The sequence below is a fragment of the Silene latifolia genome, chromosome 11 (genome assembly GCF_048544455.1).
Source record: "Silene latifolia isolate original U9 population chromosome 11, ASM4854445v1, whole genome shotgun sequence".
Lineage (NCBI taxonomy): Eukaryota > Viridiplantae > Streptophyta > Magnoliopsida > Caryophyllales > Caryophyllaceae > Silene > Silene latifolia.
Genome location: NC_133536.1, coordinates 76184285 through 76208762, shown reverse-complemented (window position 1 = coordinate 76208762; position 24478 = coordinate 76184285). Strand labels below are relative to the sequence as shown.

Below are 24478 nucleotides of genomic sequence, written 5' to 3'. Positions count from 1 at the left end.
GACTCTACCTCCTTTCTACAAGCTATTATTAGTACAAATAGCCCAACTAGAACAAATATTATTTCTAACTTTATTCCAATTACTACTTTTAAACCTAGTCTCTACTAACCCAAACAGCCCAATTTTATTAGAATGCAAAAACCACTTTATTTATTTTTGTTTAGGTAGGCTATTCAGACCTCTAATGTTCCAAAAGCCAAATTTATCCATTACCCACCCTTGAGGTGGAACCTTCCTTAACAATTCTTTCTACTATACTCCTTCTACCATTAATTCCTCCCTTAGCTATCTGAACAGATTTATGGACTGCAGCACTAAAGACATCCATGAAGGTAGATTTACCTATACCAGTCTCAGTACCATAAGCTTGTGAATTCATTCTGGTTAGGATCCTGGCTAGAGTAATAGGAGCCTTTGGGGTAGCCACTTCCTGTACCACAGGTTGCTTTGGTGAAGGAGGAGAAGCAGGTATAGGATCAGCTTGAGGTCTGACAACAGGTTTCCATACTTGCTTAGCCATCTTTTAAGCAGGTTTAGGTTTTATCACTGGTTTCCTGCAAGCAGATGCTAAATGGCCCATTCCCTTACAACTAGTACAGGTAATGGGTAACCAATCATACTCAACTTTTATCTTCTGAATCTCTCTACCTTTATCTCTCATGTTTAGGATAGCTACTTAACTGTTAACATTATTGAATATGTACGTCACGTCGTCGATCATTGTTGTGGTGGTTCCTGGAGCTTTTGTCGTCGTCGTCGGATTTTTCTGGTTTGTTTCATTTTAGGGAATCGTGTTTTTTTAAAGGGCTGCTTTTATTTTTTATTTCTTCTCTTGCCAGGCCAGGCCGTTGATGGTGGTCATCGTGGCAGTGTTGCTCTGCCTCTTCGTCGCCAGTTGACGCCGTCCAAGGGCCGTTTTTCTCCAGGTTTTTTTACGCGCCCGCTTTTCGCTTTTTCCTTCCTGTTTTTTTTATTATTTTCTGGTTGGTCGACGGCCAACACCTGCCGTTGCTGCTACTGTGGGTGTCACGTATAGTAGTTCTCCGAGGTGGCTGGGTTTGGTGGTTTTTGTCGCTGCTGTGCCTGCTGCCGCATTAGGAGTTGCTTACGGGGTTGCTGGTGGTGCTCTTGTCCACTTGGCCGTTGCTTGGCTGCTTTTTTTTTTGTGGGGTTGTCTTCTTCTTTTTCAACCTCTTGCTGCTTGTGCGTGGCATGTGTTGTGGTTATCGTCTGGGTGGTTTGCTTGTTGGCTACATTGTTTACCGTGTAGGTAGGAGGAGCACTACTACAGATACAACCTATAACAACGGTAAAAAACCGTTGTTATATAAAAAAGCGGACGTTGTTAAAGCGTCCGTTGTAAAAGGTTTTAACAACGGTTGGTTTTCTTAAGGAAACCGTTGTGAAAAATATTAACAACGGTTTTAAGTATAAAAACCCGTTGTGGAAAGTGTGACTCAATTTTGGGGGGAAAGTTATAACAACGGGTTGTTTGTAAATAACCGTTGTTGTTTGTTCTTAAAAAATAAAAAAAAATTAAATTAAATATTACTAGCTATAAATATTAAAGCATCCTTTACTAACATATTAAAGCATCCTTTACTAACATTCATTAATTGAAACAACATGGCAATGAACCCTAATTTTATCAACAACGAAGAATGGCTTACACAAACGATTGAAGATGATGGGAAGGTTCTCGCCAAGCTTCCGCGATCAACACCCATTAATCAAAGCATCCCTTGAACATCAACGGAATTATTGGATTAAGAGGCGTGAAGCGGTCCGGCTTGTCAACAAAGCCTCATCATCATCATCATCATCATCATCTTCATACCCTCGTCGGCTGTTACTTTCGCAACTTGGTCAAAACCAGAGATATGTTGAGTTGTACTCTTTCAACCTTAGCTCCACATGCAAGTCGTGTCCTTGCATATATTCAATCTGTTATTGCAAAATATGAAGCCAATGACCCGGAAGTTAGCGGTATACTAGAGTGGCGTGATTGGTGGCAGGTTGAGAAGCGCTTTTTACGCTTAATCGGGGTTGTTCCCCCTTATTATACATCTTTTGATTTCTGATAATTGCTGTAATGTATTTGGTTTAAAATTAAATGAAATGATCATTTTGAAAGTGTTGAGTTATGCTTGTTTGATTTGCTTCCATTTTTTCAACTCCATAGATCTATCACTCATCATCAAGATCTGATTATGGCACAACTTCCTAACATATATGGCACAACTTCCTAACATATATATTAATTAAAAAACAACTCAACCCACACATTAGTATAAATACATTGCATTATCTCAACTAACATGCATTTCCATTATCTCAATATATTCTCCAAACCCTAATCTGCTAAAACATGCTCGATCCGTCTCAAGGACGCCAAAGAAGATGGAAATGAAATAATTAGAAACACATACATGGAAATGAAATAATTAGCAGATCTTTGAACGGAACCTAATGGTCGATAAAAACACATACATTGAAATGAAATAATTAGAACAATAAAATAATGACGATGAAACAAACCGATAATTACGAACGTACGTAAAGAGACGATGAAATCAACGGTGACGGCGAGAAGATAAAGCGACGATGAGAAAGAGAGAAAGAGACGATGAGAAAGTGTGTGTTTTGTGTTTGTGTTTGGCTGCTTTCTTTGGGTTTGTGTTTGTGTATTAAGGTTTGTGTTTTGTGTCTGCAGCAGACTTGTGTTTGTGTGGTTTATAGTATGGAAGGTATTGACAACGGTTATTAAACAACAACCGTTGTGAAATATGTTTTAACAACGGTTGTAGAAAACACCCGTTGTTAAATAAGTTTTAACAACGGGTTTCAAAAATAACCGTTGTGATTACTTTTCACTAACTTTGCGCCAATTTTGCGCCAAATTATTAACAACGGTTGTTCATGTGTGACCCGTTGTTAAAACGAATAACAACGGTTTTTATAACCATACCCGTTGTAATTGATTTTAGTAAAATTCGCGCCATACATTCTACAACGTCTATTGTGATTTTCGTGAATATTCGTTGTTAAAGGGGCGTTGTAGTTGCCTTGATTTGTAGTAGTGGAGGGGTGTTCTTCTCCATGCCCGAGCTTGTGCGGTTCCATTGTCCTTTTTTGGGTCTTCATGCATGTCGGGATGGTTTTGGTAAGGGCCTTACTAAGGCTGCATAGCAGAAGCATTTTCAGGACCGGCATTGTCATGATGGTGCGTTGGGACTTACGCGTCAGACTCTTACTGATAGTTTGACTATTTACTCCAATGCCGAGAGTACTTTGAGACGGATGGGGCTCTGGTTGTGTGGGGTGTGTTTTGAAACCCGTACCTATCGCGCTAGATGTCGACATAGTCGGGGGGATATTGTAGTGCCTCCGGAGTGTGTTGACGGCCTCTATAGTTTTGTCATTCAGGGTATCCCTAGACCTCCAGCTTCGTCTACATCGGTTCTTTCGTCTGATGATGGGGTTGAGCTTGTTCAGTGGTCTATATCTTCGCTTGATCGTTTGTTATCTTTGAGCCTTCGCACCGTGAAATCGATATCTCCTAAGTGTCGGCTTGGGTTTGCTCGGGCTTTGAGGGGGGTTTTTGATGACGTGGCTAGTTCTCCTGGTGACCTCTCCTGCTGGATTCGTTTGCTTGTGTTGCCTCTTTGTCTGCTTAGGACCTTTTCTCCTCGGAGTAATCTTAAGTGTAGGACCGCTATTAGGCGACAGCGTCAGGAGGAGTGTATTACCAGGGCTATCCTTGCTTGGGGGGTGCCTGGGGGAGGTTTGCAGCGCAGCTGTTACGGGAGTGTTTGGATGAGGGTCCTTCTTCGTTTCATGTGGAGGAGGATCTTGATTTGAGTGAGCTTAATCTCCGTCAATGTCGGCGGAAGATTTGTGATGGTCACTATACTGCTGTTCTTCGGGTCCTTTCTTCCTCTGGGGTCGCCCCCTACTCCGATGCCACTCTTGTGGCCTTACGTGAGAAGCATCCTGTTGCCCCGCCTCCTTCATTACCTCCTTTGTCTGGGGATCATCATCCTCTGGTTGCCTCTTCGACAGTGGTTTTGGATATGATTCGGAGCTTCCCACGTGGTACTTCTTGTGGGAGGGATGGTTTTCGTGCCCATCACCTTATGGACTATTTGAGTGGCGTTGCTGTGGCTATCTCTGATGATTTGATCACTTCTATTACTAGGGCGGTTAATATTTTTCTTGAGGGCCGGTGTCCTCTCCTCTGGGTGAGTACATTGCAAGCGCCCTTCTCACGCCGCTTGTTAAACCAGGTGGTGGTGTTCGTCCTACTGCTGTTGGCACTGTTTGGAGACGGCTTGTCTCTAAGGTTGGTGCTTTTATGGTTGGTCCTTCTTTGTCTTCTTATTTTGCTGGTCTACAGTTCGGGGTGGGTGTGTCCGGTGGAGGAGAGGCTATCTTGCATGCCTTGAATCAGCTCATTGAGGCTAAGGGTGCTGAGGTGGGACTTTCTATGTTGCTGGTTGATTTCCAAAATGCTTTCAACCTTGTTGATCGTGCGACCATGCTTCAGGAAGTCCGCCGTCGTTGCCCGGTTCTTTCCCGTTGGGTGGAGTTTTGTTATTCCAGCCATGCCCGTCTTTTTTTTGGGGAGCATTGCTTGTGGTCGTGTCAGGGTGTCCAGCAGGGTGATCCGTTGGGTCCTTTGCTTTTCGCTTTGGTTTTGCATCCCCTAGTGTGCAAAAATCCGGAACTCTTTTGACCTCACTATGCAGGCGTGGTACTTGGATGATGGCACCATCGTTGGGGATACTTTGGAGGTGGGGAGGGTTTTGGATTTGATTATGGCAGATGGCCCTCGGTTTGGACTGCATCTTAATGTGTAACACCCCCTCATACCAAGGTGCCTTACCAGGACCACCCTACCATGAAAGTGTGTTACCATCTCGGTTATCCGAGGTTAGTAAATATCAAAAGCGTCTGAACTGAGCACATTTATTAAAGTACCAAAGAAATAATGTTTACATCAAAACCAAATCCCAAACTGATCCAACGAAATATAAATAAATGTCTAACAACTGAAAATCATAACTACGACTCGAACAGTGATGCTACGACTGATGATGACAATTCCCCCCATGACTGTCCCAAGCTCACCAAGCAATACCTGTCAAGTCTGCTCACCATCCCCGAATGGATCACCGCAGGTTATACAAACAACAACACGGGGTCAGTATTACTCAATCAATGTAAGGCAAATAACACGGTAACCAGCTGATCATCCACACTCACCGGTCTCCCGATCTCACATAGTAACCGACTACACACCGAAGTGCGTAGCCCTGCCAGATTACCCATCGCAACAGGTAATCCACGCCGCCAGTGGGTGACCACAGCCGATCCCACCAAGTTCAGCTCATCAACGAGCGACTAAAACAAATCCCTGTCCCTTAATGTGCACATCCCCTCCCGTGGCGGGTTCCACGGAGGGCGAACTAGGGTGTGAAGCCACTCCCGCAAGTGACTCCACCACAATCACAACACACAGCATCACAGCTGTCACAACCTCTCCACACCAACACCGTCACCACAACGCCCATACTCCGATGATCAGCAGTTAACAATAATCACAAAACGATCATGCCATAACAATTAACGGTAAAACTAAGTAGGAAACCCTACCTTAGCAATCAACAGTAGAATGTAGATCAGACAATCAGAAAGGCTCCTCTACGAAGTCTTCTCCTATACAATAATCACATAACACAATTACATAAAGAACCATCCCCCTTTTATTCCCTAATTCCAACATACAGTAGTCCCCAATAAAACATAAATGACATAGGAAATGAACTTACCAACAGTAGAATGCGAGATTGCACGTAAAGGTCGCAACGATTGCACACACACGAGATTAGAGGATGATTCGGGAGTGATTAGAGAGTAATGAAGGTAATCGTAAAAATGATTAGGGTTAAGATGATGTTTTAGAAACTGACGGTAATTATAAAATAACCCTAAACACTCCCGCATCAAACCGCTAAAACAACACTCGCCAGACCGGATACTCGGTCGAGTAAAGGTATACTCGGCCGAGTATCCTCTACTCGGTCGAGTATTCCCATACTCGGCCGAGTTTTCATCGGCAGAATCAAAACAGACCCTACAATTAACACTACTCGGCCGAGTAGGCTCTACTCGGTCGAGTATGTAACTTAATAGAATCTGTAGTATTACAGTCTTCCCCCCTTAAAAAGAACTTCGTCCCTAAGTTCACACTCCATCCCAAAACAAGACACTACACCACGCAAAAGACTATGCTAACAAGCATTTACCAACGTCAAAGAACCACACAAGACACCACAAAACTCACTAACCCGACTCAAACTAAGACAAAACACAACCGCGACCATCTCCTACCCCCCTAAAACGACAACGGTTACATCCCCGTAACTAAACATACTGATCAAAAAGACTAGGAAAACGTTCTCGCATAGCTTCCTCGGATTCCCATGTGGCCTCTTCCACATTATGATTAGACCAAAGGACCTTGAGTAAGACCGTCTCACCATTTCTTGTCTTACGAACCTTGCGATCAAGAATCTCTTTAGGAATCTCGGCGTAGGCCAAGGATTCATCAAGCTCGATATTCTCCATCTCAAGGATATGCGATGGATCACTCACATATTTCCGAAGCTGAGAAACATGGAAAACATTGTGGACTCTATCCAAAGCTGGTGGTAAAGCTAATCTGTAGGCTACCTCGTCTATACGGTCCAAAATTTCATAAGGGCCTATGAACTTTTGGCTTAGCTTACCTCTCTTCCCAAATCTCATCACACCTCGCATAGGTGACACTTTCAAAAGAACCTTGTCACCTACTGCGAATTCAATGTCTCTGCGGTGTAAATCGGCATAGCTCTTCTGACGATCTTGGGCTGCTCTCATCTTTTGCCGAATTAACTGGACTTGCTCAACCATATCCTGTACCAGCTGTGGCCCTAAAACCACTGTCTCAGAACTATCATCCCAACAAACTGGACTTCGGCACTTCCGGCCATACAAAGCCTCGAAAGGTGCCATCCCGATGCTCGTATGATAACTGTTGTTGTATGAAAACTCGATCAGATCAAGCCTGTCTTCCCAGCTGCCCCCAAACTCCATAACACATGCCCTCAACATGTCCTCTAAGGTCTTGATGGTTCGTTCCATCTGACCATCAGTTGCTGGATGGAAGGCTGTACTCATCTTCAAGGTTGTACCCATCAACTCCTGCAGTTCTTGCCAAAACTTGGATATGAACCTCGCATCACGATCAGAAACGATATCTTTAGGTATACCATGCAACCGAACCACATGCCTCCTGTAACCCAGTGCCAGCTGCATCTTAGACCAAGTATCTTTCATTGGAACGAAGTGAGCTGACTTAGTTAACCGATCAACAATCACCCAGATCATGTTGTTACCTTGCAGTGACCTAGGCAACCCCACAATGAAGTCTATAGAGATTGACTCCCATTTCCACTCAGGTACTTCCAAGGATTGTATCTTACCTTGTGGTCTCCTTTGTTCACCTTTGACTCTCTGACAGGTCAAACACCTGGCCACGAACTCAGCTACATCTTTCTTCATGTTTGGCCACCGGAAAGTCTTCTTAAGGTCTTTGTAAAGCTTGTCGCCACCCAGATGAACTGAATAAGGAGTGCAATGAGCCTCCGTCAAGATCACTCTCCTCAACTCTGCATCCTCAGGAACACACCATCTCCCATCAAAACGAACACTCCCATATGTATGAATAGAAAACCTGGAAACTGTCCCACTCTCTACTCTTGACTTCCACTCTTGAATCTTAGGATCAAGCTCCTGCTTCTTCTTGATGTTCTCATATAACTCTGGCTCGATCGTCAAATCCCCGATGGTATCTCCCTTCCTTAACATAAAGATCCCCATCCTAGACATCTCATCCCTCAGCTTTAACAAGGACATAGCTGTACATAGAGAATGAACGCTCTTCCTACTCAAAGCATCTGCAACAACATTAGACTTACCCTCGTGATAGACGATCTCGATATCGTAATCCCCGATCAGCTCCATCCACCGTCTCTGACGCATGTTAAGCTCCTTCTGGGTGTAGATATATTTTAGGCTCTTATGATCAGAAAACACCTTGAAAGTTGCTCCATAATGATAGTGCCTCCAAATCTTAAGAGCGAAAACAACTGCACCCAGCTCCAGATTATGAGTAGGGTAGTTCTCCTCATATGGCTTCGCTTGCCTCGAAGCATAAGCGATGACTTTCCCTGCCTGCATCAAAACACAACCAAGACCATTCTTTGAAGCATCGGTATATACCTCAAAGTTCTCACATCCCTCTAGCAAAGCTAGGATAGGAGCTGTGGTCAAGCGTTCCTTTAAGGTCTGAAACGCCGTCTCATAACTCTCATCCCAAACAAATCTGGTCTCTTTCCTCATCAAAGACGTCATAGGCCGTGCTATGGTAGAGAAATCTTTCACGAATCTCCTGTAGTACTCAGCAAGGCCTAAGAAGCTCCGAATCTCAGCAACATTCTTCGGTGATTCCCACTTGGTTACGGCCTTAATCTTACTAGGATCCACATATACCCCCTTCTTAGATATCATATGCCTCAGAAAAGCCACCTCCTCCAACCAGAACTCGCACTTAGATAGCTTGGCGTAAAGTTGATTCTCTTTGAGAGTCTGCAAGACTATCCTCAAGTGCTCCTCATGTTCTTCCTTAGTCTTGGAATAGACTAAGATGTCATCAATGAACACAACCACGAACCTGTCTAAGAACGGTGTAAAGATTCGATTCATCAAGTCGATGAAAGCTGCTGGTGCATTGGTCAACCCAAAAGGCATCACCACGTACTCATAATGACCATATCGAGATCGGAACGCTGTCTTAGGAATATCCTCATCTGCTATCCTCAGCTGGTGATAACCTGACCTCAGGTCAATCTTGGAGAATACACCCGCTCCACTTAACTGATCAAACAAGTCATCGATCCTGGGCAAAGGGTACTTATTCTTCACTGTGACACAGTTGAGCTCTCTGTAGTCGATGCACAGTCTCATACTCCCATATTTCTTCTTTACAAAAAGAACTGGAGCTCCCCACGGTGACACACTAGGCCTGATATAACCCTTGCCTAGCAGCTCATGTATCTGTTTCTTCAACTCTGCTAACTCCTTAAGTGCCATACGGTAAGGTGCTTTGGATATCGGACCTGTTCCCGGTTTAAGCTCCACGTTGAAATCAACATCCCTCTTGGGAGGCAAACTCGGTATCTTCTCAGGAAAGACATCTTCGAACTCACTTACCACAGGTATCTCAGAAGCTGTCGGCGGTTCTACTCGGTCATCCCTCACATGGCAGAGAATCAAGGGGCACTTCTTCCTCAAACATGACTTTAAAGTCATCACAGCTATGAACTTACACTTAGGTTTCACCACAAACCCTCTATAAGACACCCTAACACCCTTAGGCCCCTTTAAAGACACTCTCTTTTGCCGACAATCTATTCTGGCATCATACTTACCCAACCAATCCATCCCGACAATCACCTCGAACCCATCCAAAGGAAACTCTAACAGATCTATCGGCAAATCTACCCCTCCAACCACCATATACACACCCTTATACAACTTAAGACATGACACTGACTCCCCTGAAGGTATGAACACATCATCTTTGACAACCTCAAACTTACCCAAACCCATAGACATGGTATGACTCTTAGACACAAAAGAGTGTGTAGCCCCCGAATCAAACAAAACGAAAGATGGTACATTATGAACAAGAAAGGTACCGGTAACTACATGAGCATCATCTTGCGCTTCTTGTTTGTCCATCATGAAAAGCTTTCCACTGTTTTTCTGTCCTCCACCCTGAACCGAAGCATTAGAGGTACTTGGTTTAGCTGTTGAATCTTGGGTGGTGGTGTTGTTCTGCCGCTGATATGATCCACCACCACTGCGGTTATAACTGCCCTGGTTGCCCTGTCCACCTCGGTTGCCCCATGAACCTCCCGGTCGTTTACTAGCAAAACTCTGAGTTGGCCCGTGGGAGAAATTCCCCTGCTGATTTCCTGATCCGGTGCCAGGCCTGAAACTGGTGCATTCCCGCCGTCTGTGGCCGACACCACCACAACCGTAACATGTTATGTTTGGGTTGTCACTCACACTCCGACCTCCGTTCTTGCCCCAGCCTCGAAAACCCCCGGAGCCATGACCCCCACCAGAAAAAGCTTTATAGTGGTTGTAGTTACCCCTCTTGTTGCCTGACTGATAGTTACTTCCACTGTCAGCCTTCCTCTTTTCCGCAACAGTCCTCTCGTTGATCTCCTTTGAGAGATCCACCATCCTCTCAGCTTGGCCCGCTCTAAGATACACTTCCTTAAGGTCAGTAGCAACCCCCGCTGCCATACGATTCATGATCTTGGCAGATAAACCCCTCTCAAAGCGGAGAGCTAAACCCCTCGGTCCTAGCTGCATGTCGTCAACATAACGAGATAGCTCCATAAACCGATGATAGTAGTCAGTGACATCATCTCCTCAGTCATGGTGAAGGAATCAAACTCGAATCTCATCTTGTGTCGAATATGTTCTGGCACAAACTGCTCTTTATAGCACTCTTCAGCCCAGACCACGGAATAGCTCCCAAACCTTCGGCCTGGTAATAAGCTCTAGCATCATCCTTGACATTTTGCCACCAAACAGCTGCTTCACCTCTCAGGTAGTACACTACCTGCTCCACGATCATGTCTTCGGGGCACTTAACCATTTCCATGAGAGCTTCAATCTCACGGTGCCACTTCTCGAGTAGCTTTGGTTCCCCTACCCCTTCATATGTGGGAGGGTTGAAATGAGCAATGTTGATGCTGAGCTGCGTAGCATCCAACGGCTTCTCATTTCCCTTTCCCACATTTCTAAGAGCTTCCATGAGGGCCTCTTGTTGCTCAATCATGCGAGCAACTTCATCAAGAGTCATCTCGGAAGCTTGAATCTGTGCAGGGGTTCTTTTGGGCGGCATTTTGAGCTGATAAGAAACAAGGAAACGTAAGCACAAAAGCCTACGACTCAAAATGTAAAAATCTTCCGCCAAAAGAACACTCGGCCGAGTATGGCAATACTCGGTCGAGTAACGACTACTCGGTCGAGTACTCCGGGTACTCGGTCGAGTTGCCGACTCCAGTAGCCAATCTAAATTACCCAGAAATCATACTCGGCCGAGCATAAACTACACTCGGCCGAGTAGACACTACTCGGTCGAGTACTCTTATTTACTCGGTCGAGTAAACACAAACAGTAGCTACTGCTACGCACTGCCACACAACACTCGGTCGAGTTCTTGGTTACTCGGTCGAGTACCTGCCCTGCTTGGCCGAGCCATGCTAAAGACGGGTTAAAACAGTATAAAGTTCCCTATCATGCTTTCTATTCCCTCATCAAACACATAATGACAGGAATTAAAACGCCACGTTATAAACACATAGCTATACCATTCATTCACAGGTGAATCCAATACACCAAAATTCACATACTCAATCTTTCTACTACTTTTTCCAAATCACCAACTTACGAATTCCACATGTAAACTCCCAGCCATCACTTATTATCAACATGAATCATCATAAGCATGCACAATCAAGATGCAACACTCTTCACTTTTCCCCATGCGACCGGATCGAGTTAATAAGGGCCAAATTGCGACTCCGGGACGTCTCCCGAGTCTTTGCGGTAGCTCCAAACAACTCTCCCGAGGTTCATTTTATTTAGACTCCCTAAGTTCATTAGGTTCATTTGTTTAGGTGTCGGAATCTTCGGCTCTGATACCACTTTGTAACACCCCCTCATACCAAGGTGCCTTACCAGGACCACCCTACCATGAAAGTGTGTTACCATCTCGGTTATCCGAGGTTAGTAAATATCAAAAGCGTCTGAACTGAGCACATTTATTAAAGTACCAAAGAAATAATGTATACATCAAGACCAAATCCCAAACAGATCCAACGAAATATAAATAAATGTCTAACAACTGAAAATCATAACTACGACTCGAACAGTGATGCTGCGACTGATGATGACAATTCCCCCATGACTGTCCCAAGCTCACCAAGCAATACCTGTCAAGTCTGCTCACCATCCCCGAATGGATCACCGCAGGTTATACAAACAACAACACGGGGTCAGTATTTACTCAATCAATGTAAGGCAAACAACACGGTAACCAGCTGATCATCCACACTCCCCGGTCTCCCGATCTCACATAGTAACCGACTACACACCGAAGTGTGTAGCCCTGCCAGATTACCCATCGCAACAGGTAATCCACGCCGCCAGTGGGTGACCGCAGCAGATTCCACCAAGTCCAGCTCATCAACGAGCGACTAAAACAAATCTCTGTCCCTTAATGTGCACATCCTCTCCCGTGGCGGGTTCCACGGAGGGCGAACTAGGGTGTTAAGCCACTCCCGCAAGTGACTCCACCACAATCACAACACACAGCATCACAGCTGTCACAACCTCTCCACACCAACACCGTCACCACAACGCCCATACTCCGATGATCAGCAGTTAACAATAATCACAAAACGATAATGCCATAACAATTAACGGTAAAACTGAGTAGGAAACCCTACCTTAGCAATCAACAGTAGAATGTAGATCAGACAATCAGAAAGGCTCCTCTACGAAGTTTTCTCATATACAATAATCACATAACACAATTACATAAAGAACCATCCCCCTTTTATTCCCTAATTCCAACATACAGTAGTCCCTAATAAAACATAAATGACATAGGAAATGAACTTACCAACAGTAGAATGCGAGATTGCACATAAAGGTCGCAACGATTGCACACACACGAGATTAGAGGATGATTCGGGAGTGATTAGAGAGTAATAAAGGTAATCGTAAAAATGATTAGGGTTAAAATGATGTTTTAGAAACTGACGGTAATTATAAAATAACCCTAAAAACTCCCGCATCAAACCGCTAAAACAACACTCGCCAGATCGGATACTCGGTCGAGTAAAGGTATACTCGGCCGAGTATACTCTACTCGGTCGAGTATTCCCATACTCGGCCGAGTTTTCATCGGCAGAATCAAAACAGACCTTACAATTAATACTACTCGGCCGAGTAGGCTCTACTCGGTCGAGTATGTAACTTAATAGAATCCGTAGTATTACATAATGTCTCCAAGACTGAGGTCTTTTGGCCTGTTGAGGATCCTCAGAGTAGGCTCCCCGGTGTTTTCCCACCTTCTATTGCTCGGCCCTTGCGTGGTGTCTCTGTTTGGGTGGACCTGTCAGTACTTGTCCTATTTTTAGCAGTTTAATTGTGGCAAAGAGAGTGACTAAGACCATTGAGCTTATGGACTTGGTCGCGAGGATTGAGGACCCGCAATGTGAGTTGCTTCTGCTTAGAGCTTGTACTGGTATTTCGAAGCTCTATTTCTCTCTTCGTCTTTCTCCCCCAGTGTTTTTGGTTCGGTCCATCTCCCTTTTGATGCTGCTCTTCGGTCCAGCTTGGAGCGTATTGTCAACGCGTCTGGCCCCGGTTTTGGGAATTGGCAGTGGCGCCTTGCTACATTCCCTTTTCACCTCGGTGGTCTTGGTGTTTATGCGGCGGGAGATATTTTACATTTTGCTTTTCTTGCTTCCCGTTTCCAGTCTGCTGATTTGCAGGCTAAGCTCCTACGACCTTCTGGTATTGTAGCTGCTGGTCCCACTTTCGACGATGTTGTACGGCTATTTTCTGAGACTACAGGTTCTGCTATCTTACGTAACCCTAGTGAAACTGCTGCCCCCAAACTTATGAAGAAATTGGCAGACATATATTTCACGACGGTTGCTGCTGCTTCAGAGTCTGTTTTCTCTGTGACACCGTGTCAGCTTGCTTTGTGGAAATCTCATCAGGGTGCCCACTCCTCTGATTGGTTGCGTGCGGTTCCTATCTCTGGGTTGGGCCAGACTATGAACAGGAGAACTTACCGTAGTGTGCTTGGGTATCGTCTGGGTGTTCCGTTATTCACGGTATCTCAGCCTTATCCTGCTTGCTCTCGGGTTTTTGTTGATGATGTTTACGGGGACCACGCTGTTTCTTGTACTGGTACTGTGGGTGTTAAGCATCGGCACAACCTCGTTAGTGACCCCTTATTCGACATCTGTTATCGGTCCGGTATTTCTTTGGGTAAGGAGGTCGATATCGGTTTGGTTGACGGACATGGTGGCTCCCTTCGTCCTGCGGATTTGCTGCTTTATTTCTGGGACAGAGAGCGTGATGTGTGCGTCGATTTGACGGGGTCTTCTCCTTTGACTCAGACTGGGATTATGGATTTTGTGCCCGGCCGGGTTGTCGCTGATGCTGCTCAGCGTAAGTGTGCTAAGTATGAGGATTTATGCGTGGCAGCTGGTTATGGTTTCCTTCCCTTCTCTTTCTCTTCGCTTGGGGAGCTGGGTTCGGATGCTGTTGCCTTGCTCAAGCAGATCCAGAAATTCTCGGTATATCAGGATGCGGGGGCTCGGGCGGCTGCTTATATTTTCACTAGACTTAACTTTGTTGTTGCTAAGGGTGTGGGAGCCCATATTGTCTCTCGGCTCCCCACCAATTCCATGTAAACGTTTATTTTTCTTTTAATGAAAGCTGCGCGCATCCTTTTATAATAATAATAATAATAATAATAATAATAATAATAATAATAATAATAATAATAATAATAATAATAATAATAATAATAATAATAATAATAAGAAGAAGAAGAAGAAGAAGAAGAAGAAGAATTCTAGAGATATAGAGAGAGAGCCATGGAACGAGAGATAGCTTCTTCTTCAAGCCAAACCTAAAAACTTTAAAAATACGTTTATTTTTTCTTTAATTCAGCTTGAACTATGGCAAAAACTCGTGCTCGTAATAAGAATTCTGTTACTGATGATCATACTGTTGTTGTAGAAACAATTTCTGAACGTGACGATACTTCTTTTACTCAAATTGATACTGAAACGGAGACTCAATCTGATATTTTATCAGAACAAGGGATTTCAGGTATAAATTCTTCTGCTACTGTTGGACAATTGTTAAATCTTACTGGTCTATTGGATAAACCTGTTACTGCTGAGGAGATACCTGTTAGTAGTAATAGTCCTGCTGCTACACAACCCACTACTGATCTGGGTATTGGAATTGCTAAAACATGGTCGTCTGTCGCTAAACCTAAACAGGGAATGAGCTTGTTCTATTGTGATAAAAGTGCGGAGTCTCAGGAGGTTGAGGTTGATGAAGAGGATGTTGAGGAGGAAATAAAATTTTGGAAGAACACTCTCATGGGTAATTTTCTGGGATCTAAACCAAAGATACAACAAGGGGATGAATTTGTTCAGAAAAACAGGAACAATGTTACACGTCCAGTTGTCCAGTACTATAGGAAAGGATGGTACAGTTTTAGGTTTTTCTGTGAGGATGACATGAACGAGATATTAAAGGGAGGGCTATGGACTATGGGTTCTGGTACCCTTATTCTAAAGCAGTGGTCACCCACTTTTTCTAAGGAAATGGATAATGTATCCATTGTCCCTGCTTGGGTTTTATTCCCGGATTTGGATCCTTTTATGTGGTCAGAAAAGGTGCTCAGTAAGCTGACAAGTGTGGTCGGCAAACCTCTCTTTGCTGATTTACCTACTACTTTTAAATCAAAGCTCTCTTTTGCAAGGGTCTTGGTTGAGGTTGATGTGGCTGGTTCATTGCCTACTTCAGTCACACTTTCTTCTCCATATCATGGGAAAGTAGAGCAAAGGGTTATCTATGAATGGCTACCCTATTACTGTCATTGCTGCAGGAAATTGGGTCAAGTCCAAGAGAAATGCAAGTTCCATAAGATTAACCAAAAACTTGCTGAAAATAAGAAGAAGGTGGTTCAAGAGTATAGGCCTGTTCAGGTTAATACTCCTCACAACACAGATAGTCAGGACTCAGGAAGCCATATGCTAGGCCATATTCCTCCTAAGTCAGGGGAGGTACTCACTACTAACACCTCAGGGACGAGCTCAGAATGTCCTGGACTAGGCTCCTCTTCTGTTGTTGTGGTAGTTAGTTCTCCACCTGATGATAAAGAGGAGGGTCAAGAATGCAATGTGCTAGGTCAGCAAGACACTGTTGTTGTTGAGGTTATTAATCTGTCTAATGCAGGGACTGATAATTCTGACAGTGAAGAGACTGGGATTCTTGTGAGCAACCGCTTCTCTGTTCTGCACACAGGCAATCATATTGGTGATAATAATTTGGTGGTCCTTCAGGCAGAGGACCCACCAGACCCAGGGAAATGATTATCTCCTCTTGGAATATAAGAGGTCTTAATGACCCAATAAAGCAGATGGAGGTTAGGAGCTATCTGACTAAGAATAAAGTGGAAGTGTTAGGACTCTTGGAAACTAGAGTTAAATCCAATAATTTTGCTGCTATATCTAGGACTTTTCCTTTATATTCTATTATGTATAACTATTCTCATCATTACAATGGGAGAATATGGGTTTTCTGGGATCATAGGAAGTTTACTGTTCTCTCTTCTCAAATTCATGACCAATTGATTCATCTTGAGCTTTTACATCATATTTCTCAAGCAAAGATTTATGTTACCTTCATTTATGCTAGTAATGATGCTAACCAAAGAGAAAGGTTATGGGATGAACTCAGAGGTATAGCTGGTTCTGTTACTCAGTGGATTATTCTGGGAGATTTTAACATTGTAAGAGAAATGGGTGAAAGAATTGGACCAAATCCACCCTCAGTATCTGAAATTCTTGCCTTCAACAAATGTTTATTGGATTGTACCTTGGATGATCTTAACAGTTTTGGATGTGAGCATACCTGGACTAACAAAAGAGATTCTCATGATAGAGTTTGGTCTATATTGGACAGGGTCTTAACTAATCCTTCCTGGTTAGTTTATTATCCTTCCACCCATGTTCAGATTCTCCCTGCTGGGATATCTGATCACTCACCCATATTGGTTGATATTATTGATGGGCATGTTATAAAAAGGAAATTTAGCTACCTCAATTGTTGGGAAGAGCACAAAAATTATAAATCAGTTGTTCAACAGACTTGGGACTTCCCTGTTAAGGGGAACCAAATGTTCAAGCTCTTTGCTAAATTAAAGAATGTCAGGAAAAATCTTATTGCTCTGCATAAGACAAGCTATTCTGGGTTATCTAAGCGGGTTTTGGATGCTAAGAAGTGTCTTGAGGATTGTCAACTGGAACTTCAGAAGAAACCCCTTGATTCTAATCTTATTGGGCAAGAGTGTTGGAATATGTGTCCTCCGACAATAATGCGATCACGACTGTTGATCATGATGATCACATGTTTAAATCTCATTTTTAAAGAATACAATTGGGAAGTATTTTTACTATCAACTGGTCAACATATATCGGTAATGATTGGCTGACTAGAGTTTGACATTACTGTCGTGCGACGGTGGTGATCAGTTGATCCCCTAGGTCATACCTATAGGGCAACACTCTTAATTGATCATTTAATTAATCGTATAATGTTACGAGTTAATTAAATTACTTAAAAATTGACGGACGATTTTGGAAGTAAAATTTACGTATCACATTGATATTTGATAAAATGAGATACGGTCTGAGTAATTGAATTGTATCATTACTCAGATGAAATTATTGTTTAAGGAAACAATTAAATTTGAATGAATTATTATAAATACAAATTATTGTGATTTATAATTGGTAAAATATTTTGGTACAAGTAATTATGAATTACTAAGTCGATTTTTGTATGTGACGTATTTTTAATAATACGTTGATTTTTAATATGTTAAAAATGCACAACAAATTTATGCAACATATGACATGTGACATATTGACAATTGACAAAAAATAAAATGGATTCCATGTTATCCATATGGACCGAAATATTGGGTGTGATTAACATATTCTTATAATGTTAATTAAAATTAGTGGAAAATGTAATCATTTTTCTACAACTAGGCATGCATACCTAGTGTCTCTTGTGGAAGAGCACCAAGCCCATGCATTGGCCTTCCTCCACCCTCCTACCCGGTTTCCCCTAGAAAAGAACAAAGGTTCTTTTGCTTAAATTTTATTATTCACCATATGCATGTGTGTGTGATAATTTTTCATTCATTCATCTCATCAAAATATTTTTAGAGAGATAAAAATATTTTCCTTCCTTCCTCCTTCTCCTACCCGGTTTTAGGAGACAAAACCAAAATTATTTTGGGTCAATTTTCTTACAAAATTAATATTGTACTAGTATTTATAATATTGATTTTAATTAAGAGTGTGCTTTGGGTATAATTCCTTGGGAGAGATCCTACACTTGGGTCTTTGTTCATCCAAAAGGAAAGCTCAAGAACAAAAGATAAGGAGATCTCTTTTGTGCCCATATGAACCGAAATTCCAATGTAAGGATGAATGTTTCTTCCTTTTGTTAATTAGTTTGCATGCATAAGATCTTTTGTTAATTTTATGACAAAAAAAATTAAAACATATATGAATATGTTAGTATATAGATCTACTTTTCCTTCAAAGAGAAGATCTTACTGCACAATTATCTCACTATTAGGAAAACTGAAAGAATCTCCTTGCAACAACGTGCAAAAATTAAAGATGTTAAGTTCAATGATGCACCTAACAGTTATTTCTTTTCTCGAATTGCTGCTAGGAAACATCAGAGCCTTATTGGTAGAATTCAGGACATTCATGGTGCTCATAGGGAGGGACTGCCTGAGGTTAATGCTGCATTTGTAGAGTATTATCAGTGGCTTCTTGGTCAGAAAAAAGACATTGCTGATTTTGATTCTGTTAGTCTTGAGGGACATACTCTTCAGGACCATGACTGGGATCCTTTGTGTAGAGCAGTTACTGAAGGGGATATCAGGAAAGCTCTTTTTTTTATGGGGTCCCATAAGAGTCCTGGTCAGGATGGTTTTTCTGCCCAATTCTTTAAGACTAATTGGGACATCATCAAGTCTGATTTTTGTTCAGCTATACAAGAATTTTTCAAGAAGGGACAATGCCTAAGCAAGCCAACACTACTCTACTTGCTTTAATCCCAAAAAAGCCAGTGGTTAACACTGTCATGGATTATAGACCCATTGCTTGTTGTACTGTTCTCTACAAAACAATAAGTAAAATTTTATGTGACAGGTTAAAAGTAGTGTTGCCTGAGATCATTGGAAAGGAGCAAAGGGCTTTTGTAGCTGGCAGAAGCATATTTGAAAACATTATGCTCACTCAATCTCTGGTTAAAGGTTATGGGCAACAAGGGGTTTCACCAAGATGCTTGATCAAAGTTGATATCAGGAAGGCTTTTGATTCCTTGCAATGGAATTTTATACAACAGATGTCGAAACACTTCAACTTCCCCCCCCCCAATTTCAGAAGTGGGTTATGGACTGTATCACTTCCACTTGGTTTAGTTTAAAAATTAATGGTGACACGGTTGGTTTCTTTAAAGGAGAGTGTGGCCGGGTTGAGACAAGGAGATCTTTTATCTCCTTTCTTATTTGTAATGAGCATGGAGATTCTGTCCAGGTTACTCAGATGTATGCATTCTAAGCCACAGGTATCTTATCATCCTAAGTGTGGAAGACTGGGATTAAATCATCTTATCTTTGCTAATGATTTAATGCTCTTTGTTCGTGGAGATGTCCCTTCAGTCAAGGCTAATACTCAAACTTTGAAGGAGTTTGCACAGTTATCTGGGTTGTATGCAAATCCTGATAAAACTAACATATATATGGGAGGAGTTTCTGCAGGAGTTCAGGAAGCTATACTTGAGGAGACAAAATTTGTGCAAGGAGAGTTTCCATTCAGGTAATTGGGTGTGCCCCTAAATGAAGGAAGACTTAATAAAGAGATGTTTGCAGATCTGTAGAATAATATCCAAAAAGCTCTTCATCATTGAGCCAATTATAGGTTATCATATGCTGGCAAACTCAGTTTGATAAATACTGTGATCTTTGGTCTGGAACAATTCTGGTGCTCCACTTTACTGATCCCTAAGGGTGTAATCAAACTGGTTACCAAATTTTGCAGACAATTTCTATGGGGTACTGTGGAGGGTCAACGCAAACTTATAATGAAAAGTTGGAGTTCTTGTTGCAAACCTCATGTGGAGGGTGGGTTTAATATTAAGGAAGTCTTGGCTTGGAATAAATGTTTAATGTGTAAGTGGATTTGGGCAATTGAGACTTATGCTGATAGCTCTTGGGTTCTCTGGAATCATACCTACAACATTAAGAATGGAATCTTTTGGACATTGCAACCAAAAAACTTTCATTCTGAGAGTTGGAAAAGCATTCTGAAGGTCAGGGATATATTATTAGCAAAGACTGGTGGTGTTGATAATGCTCGTGCCTTGCTGAATAGTTGTGTTGCAGGTGGGAAGTTGCAACTCAGCCTAATCTATGAACAATTGAGAGATCATGATCATAAAATCAGTTGGGAAAAGACTGTTTGGAACAAGGCTGCTCTTTCTAAGCATAGTGTCCTGGTTGTCTTGGCTATGCAACATAAGTTAGCTACCATGGAAAACTTGAATCATAGGGGATTGCATATAGTTAATCGCTGCATTCTGTGCAAAGCTGATAATGAGTCTCATCAACACTTGTTTTTTCGTTGTCAGTTTGTTGCATCAATTTGGCACAGGTTATTACAATGGCTGAAGCTAAGGGGGCGGACTGATTGCTTGAAAAGGGAACTCCATTGGTTAGCTGGTCGATGGAATAGGCGCCATTGGAAAGCTCAGTGGATATCAAGCTGTCTTACTGCAATAACCTATAGCATCTGGGAAGAACGGAATTCCCGTATTTTTCGAGATGTTGAACATAATGAGGACTATATTGTACGACGTGTCCAATACTTAGTTAGAATACGATTATTATATGCATTTCATTCTTCGTATGAGGATGAAATTCTAGAGTCCTTTAGATAGAAATATATTTGGAAGTGTTGTCGGTTATCTTTGTAAGATTGGCCTCTTTTATTCCCTTAATGGATGAATAATATAGGCTTGCTTTTCTTGCAAAAATAATAATAATAATAATAATAATAATAATAATAATAATAATAATAATAATAATAATAATAATAATAATAATAATAATAATAATAATAATAATAATAATAATTATTATTATTATTATTATTATTATTATTATTATTATTATTATACTAATAATAATCGTATTTGTATAATAGTAATAAATATGATAATTACATAGTTTCCTAATTACTTCCTCATACCCTATGACCTACCTATATACATAGACTTTATTCATCATAAAACATGAGTAATTCACATAAGAGAAAAAGAGAAAGAAGAACTAGCTTGGAGATCGTCACAAGGTAATTTTCTAATCGTCTCATAACATACTCGTCTTAAGACTAAAATAACTTATTAATTAGACCACCGTTGACTGACCCGAGACCATGACTTTGGTCGTGGACCACCAGGGAGTGACTGGACCCACCGTTGACCGCCATTGATCGTCAAGAGAGGGGTGTTTGAAGGGGGTTTTTATGGGTGGTTGCTTATGTGGTTTTACACGTTTTATACGGTTTCGAACCCAAAACCGAGGCTTGACTGACCTGGGTTTGGGGTAGGGTGGTTCCGGTGTTGAGTAAACATATGTGGTGGTAAAGGGTGGTATTTGGCATGGTGGTTGGCCGGAATTACGTGGAGTGTGTGATTATTGTCTACACAATTGATTCGGGTTTATATCCTTATACCGTGACTGTTTTGAGACCGGACTTGGGTGGTTGGGCTCGTGGTAGTTAGTCGGTCTTAGTGGTGGCGTTAGGATAGTCGTAGGTGGTGGATCGTGCGGTGTATGGCCGAAATTCGCAAAAATAGGGGAAAGCAGGGGATTGCTTGTGACCGTCTTAAGTCGAACCCCGTGACTTCGTTTGTTGACCAATCAGGAAGAGGGGACCACCCATGGAGCCTCCGTGGGACAGTGGTGTCAACGGTGGTGGCCAGAGGTGGTATTGGTGGTTGTGGACGCCGTGGGTGTTGGTTTAAGACACGGTGTTTGGGATTGTTGTTACCGGTTTTGGGATCTGACTCGTGATTATGCAGGGGGTTGCACCACCATGGGTTTAGATTGGACTTGACTAGGGGTTGGGGACGCCGACATAGGACCCACCGTGGGTTAGAGGAGGGCCACGGTGGTGGTCAGTGGTTTTGTTTGTATTGTTGTTGCGGGTTGGGTGCTAAGGGTGTGTGGGTGTTCTGTTTGTTGGTTGTTGTTAGACGTAGGCGTGTTTAAAGCTTGTGACGGGTTTTAAATATTTAAGTCGTAAACTTATATAATTAGACAATTAATTATTTTGGGTCATGTCTAATATTGATACGGGTTTTTAAGACGGGTTTATTTGAGTTGTTTTTAAGACGGGTTTTGATTACTAATTTACATAATAATATAATTATTATAGTTAATGAATAAATAGAATAATTGATAATGAATTATAAATAAAGTATAAATAATTAATATTGAATAATTTGCTATTGTTTAGGTGACGGATTTGTGAAACGGATTTACTGAAGAATATTTTAGTTGAATGCGTAAATTGGAGTATTGCTGAGAAGGTAGGATAATCTACTCAACTGATATCATATGGGTGTAATGTGAAGATATGGTTGATCGGTGATTGAGTTTATATTGTTAATTGGTTGTGTGATTTATACGTGTTTCCATGTTTAATTACGAGAATGAGTTGATGAGTATTGGACGGCCCCGGGCATAGTCTCTGGTGGATAATGTGTATGGTTATTGGACTTTCCCAGGCTTAGTCTCTGGTGGATAACGTGTGTGATTAATTGGAAGGCCCCAGGCTTAGTCTTTGGTGAATAACGTGGACAGTCGAAATTGGAATGTGGCATTTTGACGGTTGTGAAATTATTATTGATTATTTATTATAAAGTATTTTATCCTACTCAACCTCGTGGTTGACAGTGTATTCGTGAACAGTTGTGATGAACCATAATGGGGAGCAGATTTGACAGGTACTAAAGATTAGCTGATTTGGGAGCATTGGGAAGTGAGCTTGACTTGGACCATAGTTGCCGTCTAGATCAATTAGTTGACTTATACAACTTTATTTATGTAATTTCCGCTGCGTAGTAAATTGTAATGTTGAGGTTTAAATTTAATCGGTTGGAAATGTAATAAAACCGTTATTTCAGTTAAAGTTAATAAAATACTTTGGTTTGTTTTAATTTGTATCATTTACCTCAGGCAACCGAGATGGTAACAGTCCTATTTATTGGGAATGTCTTGGTAAAGGCTCCTAAATAAATGGGGGTGTTACACCTTACAATAAAAATAACTTGCCAACCTACTCCGATTGCACTTGCTTGAAGCTACTCCGATTCAAGACTTTCACTTGCTCAAACCTGTAACACCCCCACATACCAAGGTGCCTTACCAAGGACCGCCCTAGCATGAGAAGTTGTTACCATCTCGGTTGCTCGAGGCAAGGATATCAAAAGTAATCATTCCAAGACATTTATTAAAGTATGAAGTTAAACGATTACATTGTTTCAAAACCAAACCAAAAGAAATGTATATGAATCTTAATACAACTGAAACCAAAACAGTTAAACTCGTAACAACGAAAGCTAGACTCGAAGTGATGACATCCCATCTCGTCCCCGTAGCCAAAGACAACCATCACCTGTCACAATCTGCTCACCATCCCCGAATGGATCACCATAGATTTACAAAACAACAACGGGGTTAGTTCACTGCATAATTAAGATAAGAAAATACAACAATATCTATCACAACTAATCCACAACAATTCACCATTCTCAAACGTGTCTCATAACTGACTACACACTTAAGTGTGTAGTCCTGCCAGATTACTACCGCGATAGATAATCCTCACCTTCAGTGGGGGACCGCAGCCTTTCCAACCTAAGCCCCGTTCATCGCAACGAGCAACAACCCATGTTCTTTAATGTGCACATCCCCTCTTGTGGCGAGTTCCACAAGGGCGAATCAAGGGTGTGAAGCCACTCCTGCAAGTGACTCCACTCAGCCGAGCACGCACCTTGCAATCATAGACAATCCATAACAACTCCAATACTCCAGAATACAATACTATCATATCAATTAAATCACAACATCACATCTTAAATAAGTTATGCAGTCAACTGAGTAGGGAAACCCTACCATGGCACAGATCTGATTACGAGTCAACACGGAAGCTACAATTGCTCTTCTACAAATTCTCCACCTAACAAAAATCACAATAATTCAATCACAACATGCAAGACATCCCTTTTCCCCAATTTCCAATACTAGGGTAAAACCCTAAAAAGACAAACTGACAAAGGTACAAGACTAAGGACTTAACGATGCGAACGATGCAAGAGAAAAATGAACAAGAACTCACGAACAATCAACGATCTTAGGAGAGATTAGAGATGA

The 24478-nt window shown here is 41.9% G+C and overlaps 1 protein-coding gene across 1 annotated transcript; it reads left to right on the top strand.

Moving 5' to 3' along the window:
• Window positions 1–19557: 19557 nt before the first annotated feature.
• LOC141613569 (uncharacterized) lies at window positions 19558–20976 on the top strand. The gene is made up of 2 exons (XM_074432308.1): window positions 19558–19856; window positions 19959–20976. Exons 1-2 carry the CDS (start codon window positions 19558–19560, stop codon window positions 20974–20976), a joined length of 1317 nt encoding a protein of 438 aa, XP_074288409.1.
• Window positions 20977–24478: the final 3502 nt, after the last annotated feature.

Bases quoted from the DNA above. Each gene is read 5' to 3' on its own strand.
- LOC141613569 (XM_074432308.1), top strand. From the start codon at position 19,558: ATGGAGATTCTGTCCAGGTTACTCAGATGTATGCATTCTAAGCCACAG. The intron at 19,857-19,958 runs GTAATTGGGTGT...AGCCAATTATAG, and splicing joins CAAGGAGAGTTTCCATTCAG to GTTATCATATGCTGGCAAAC.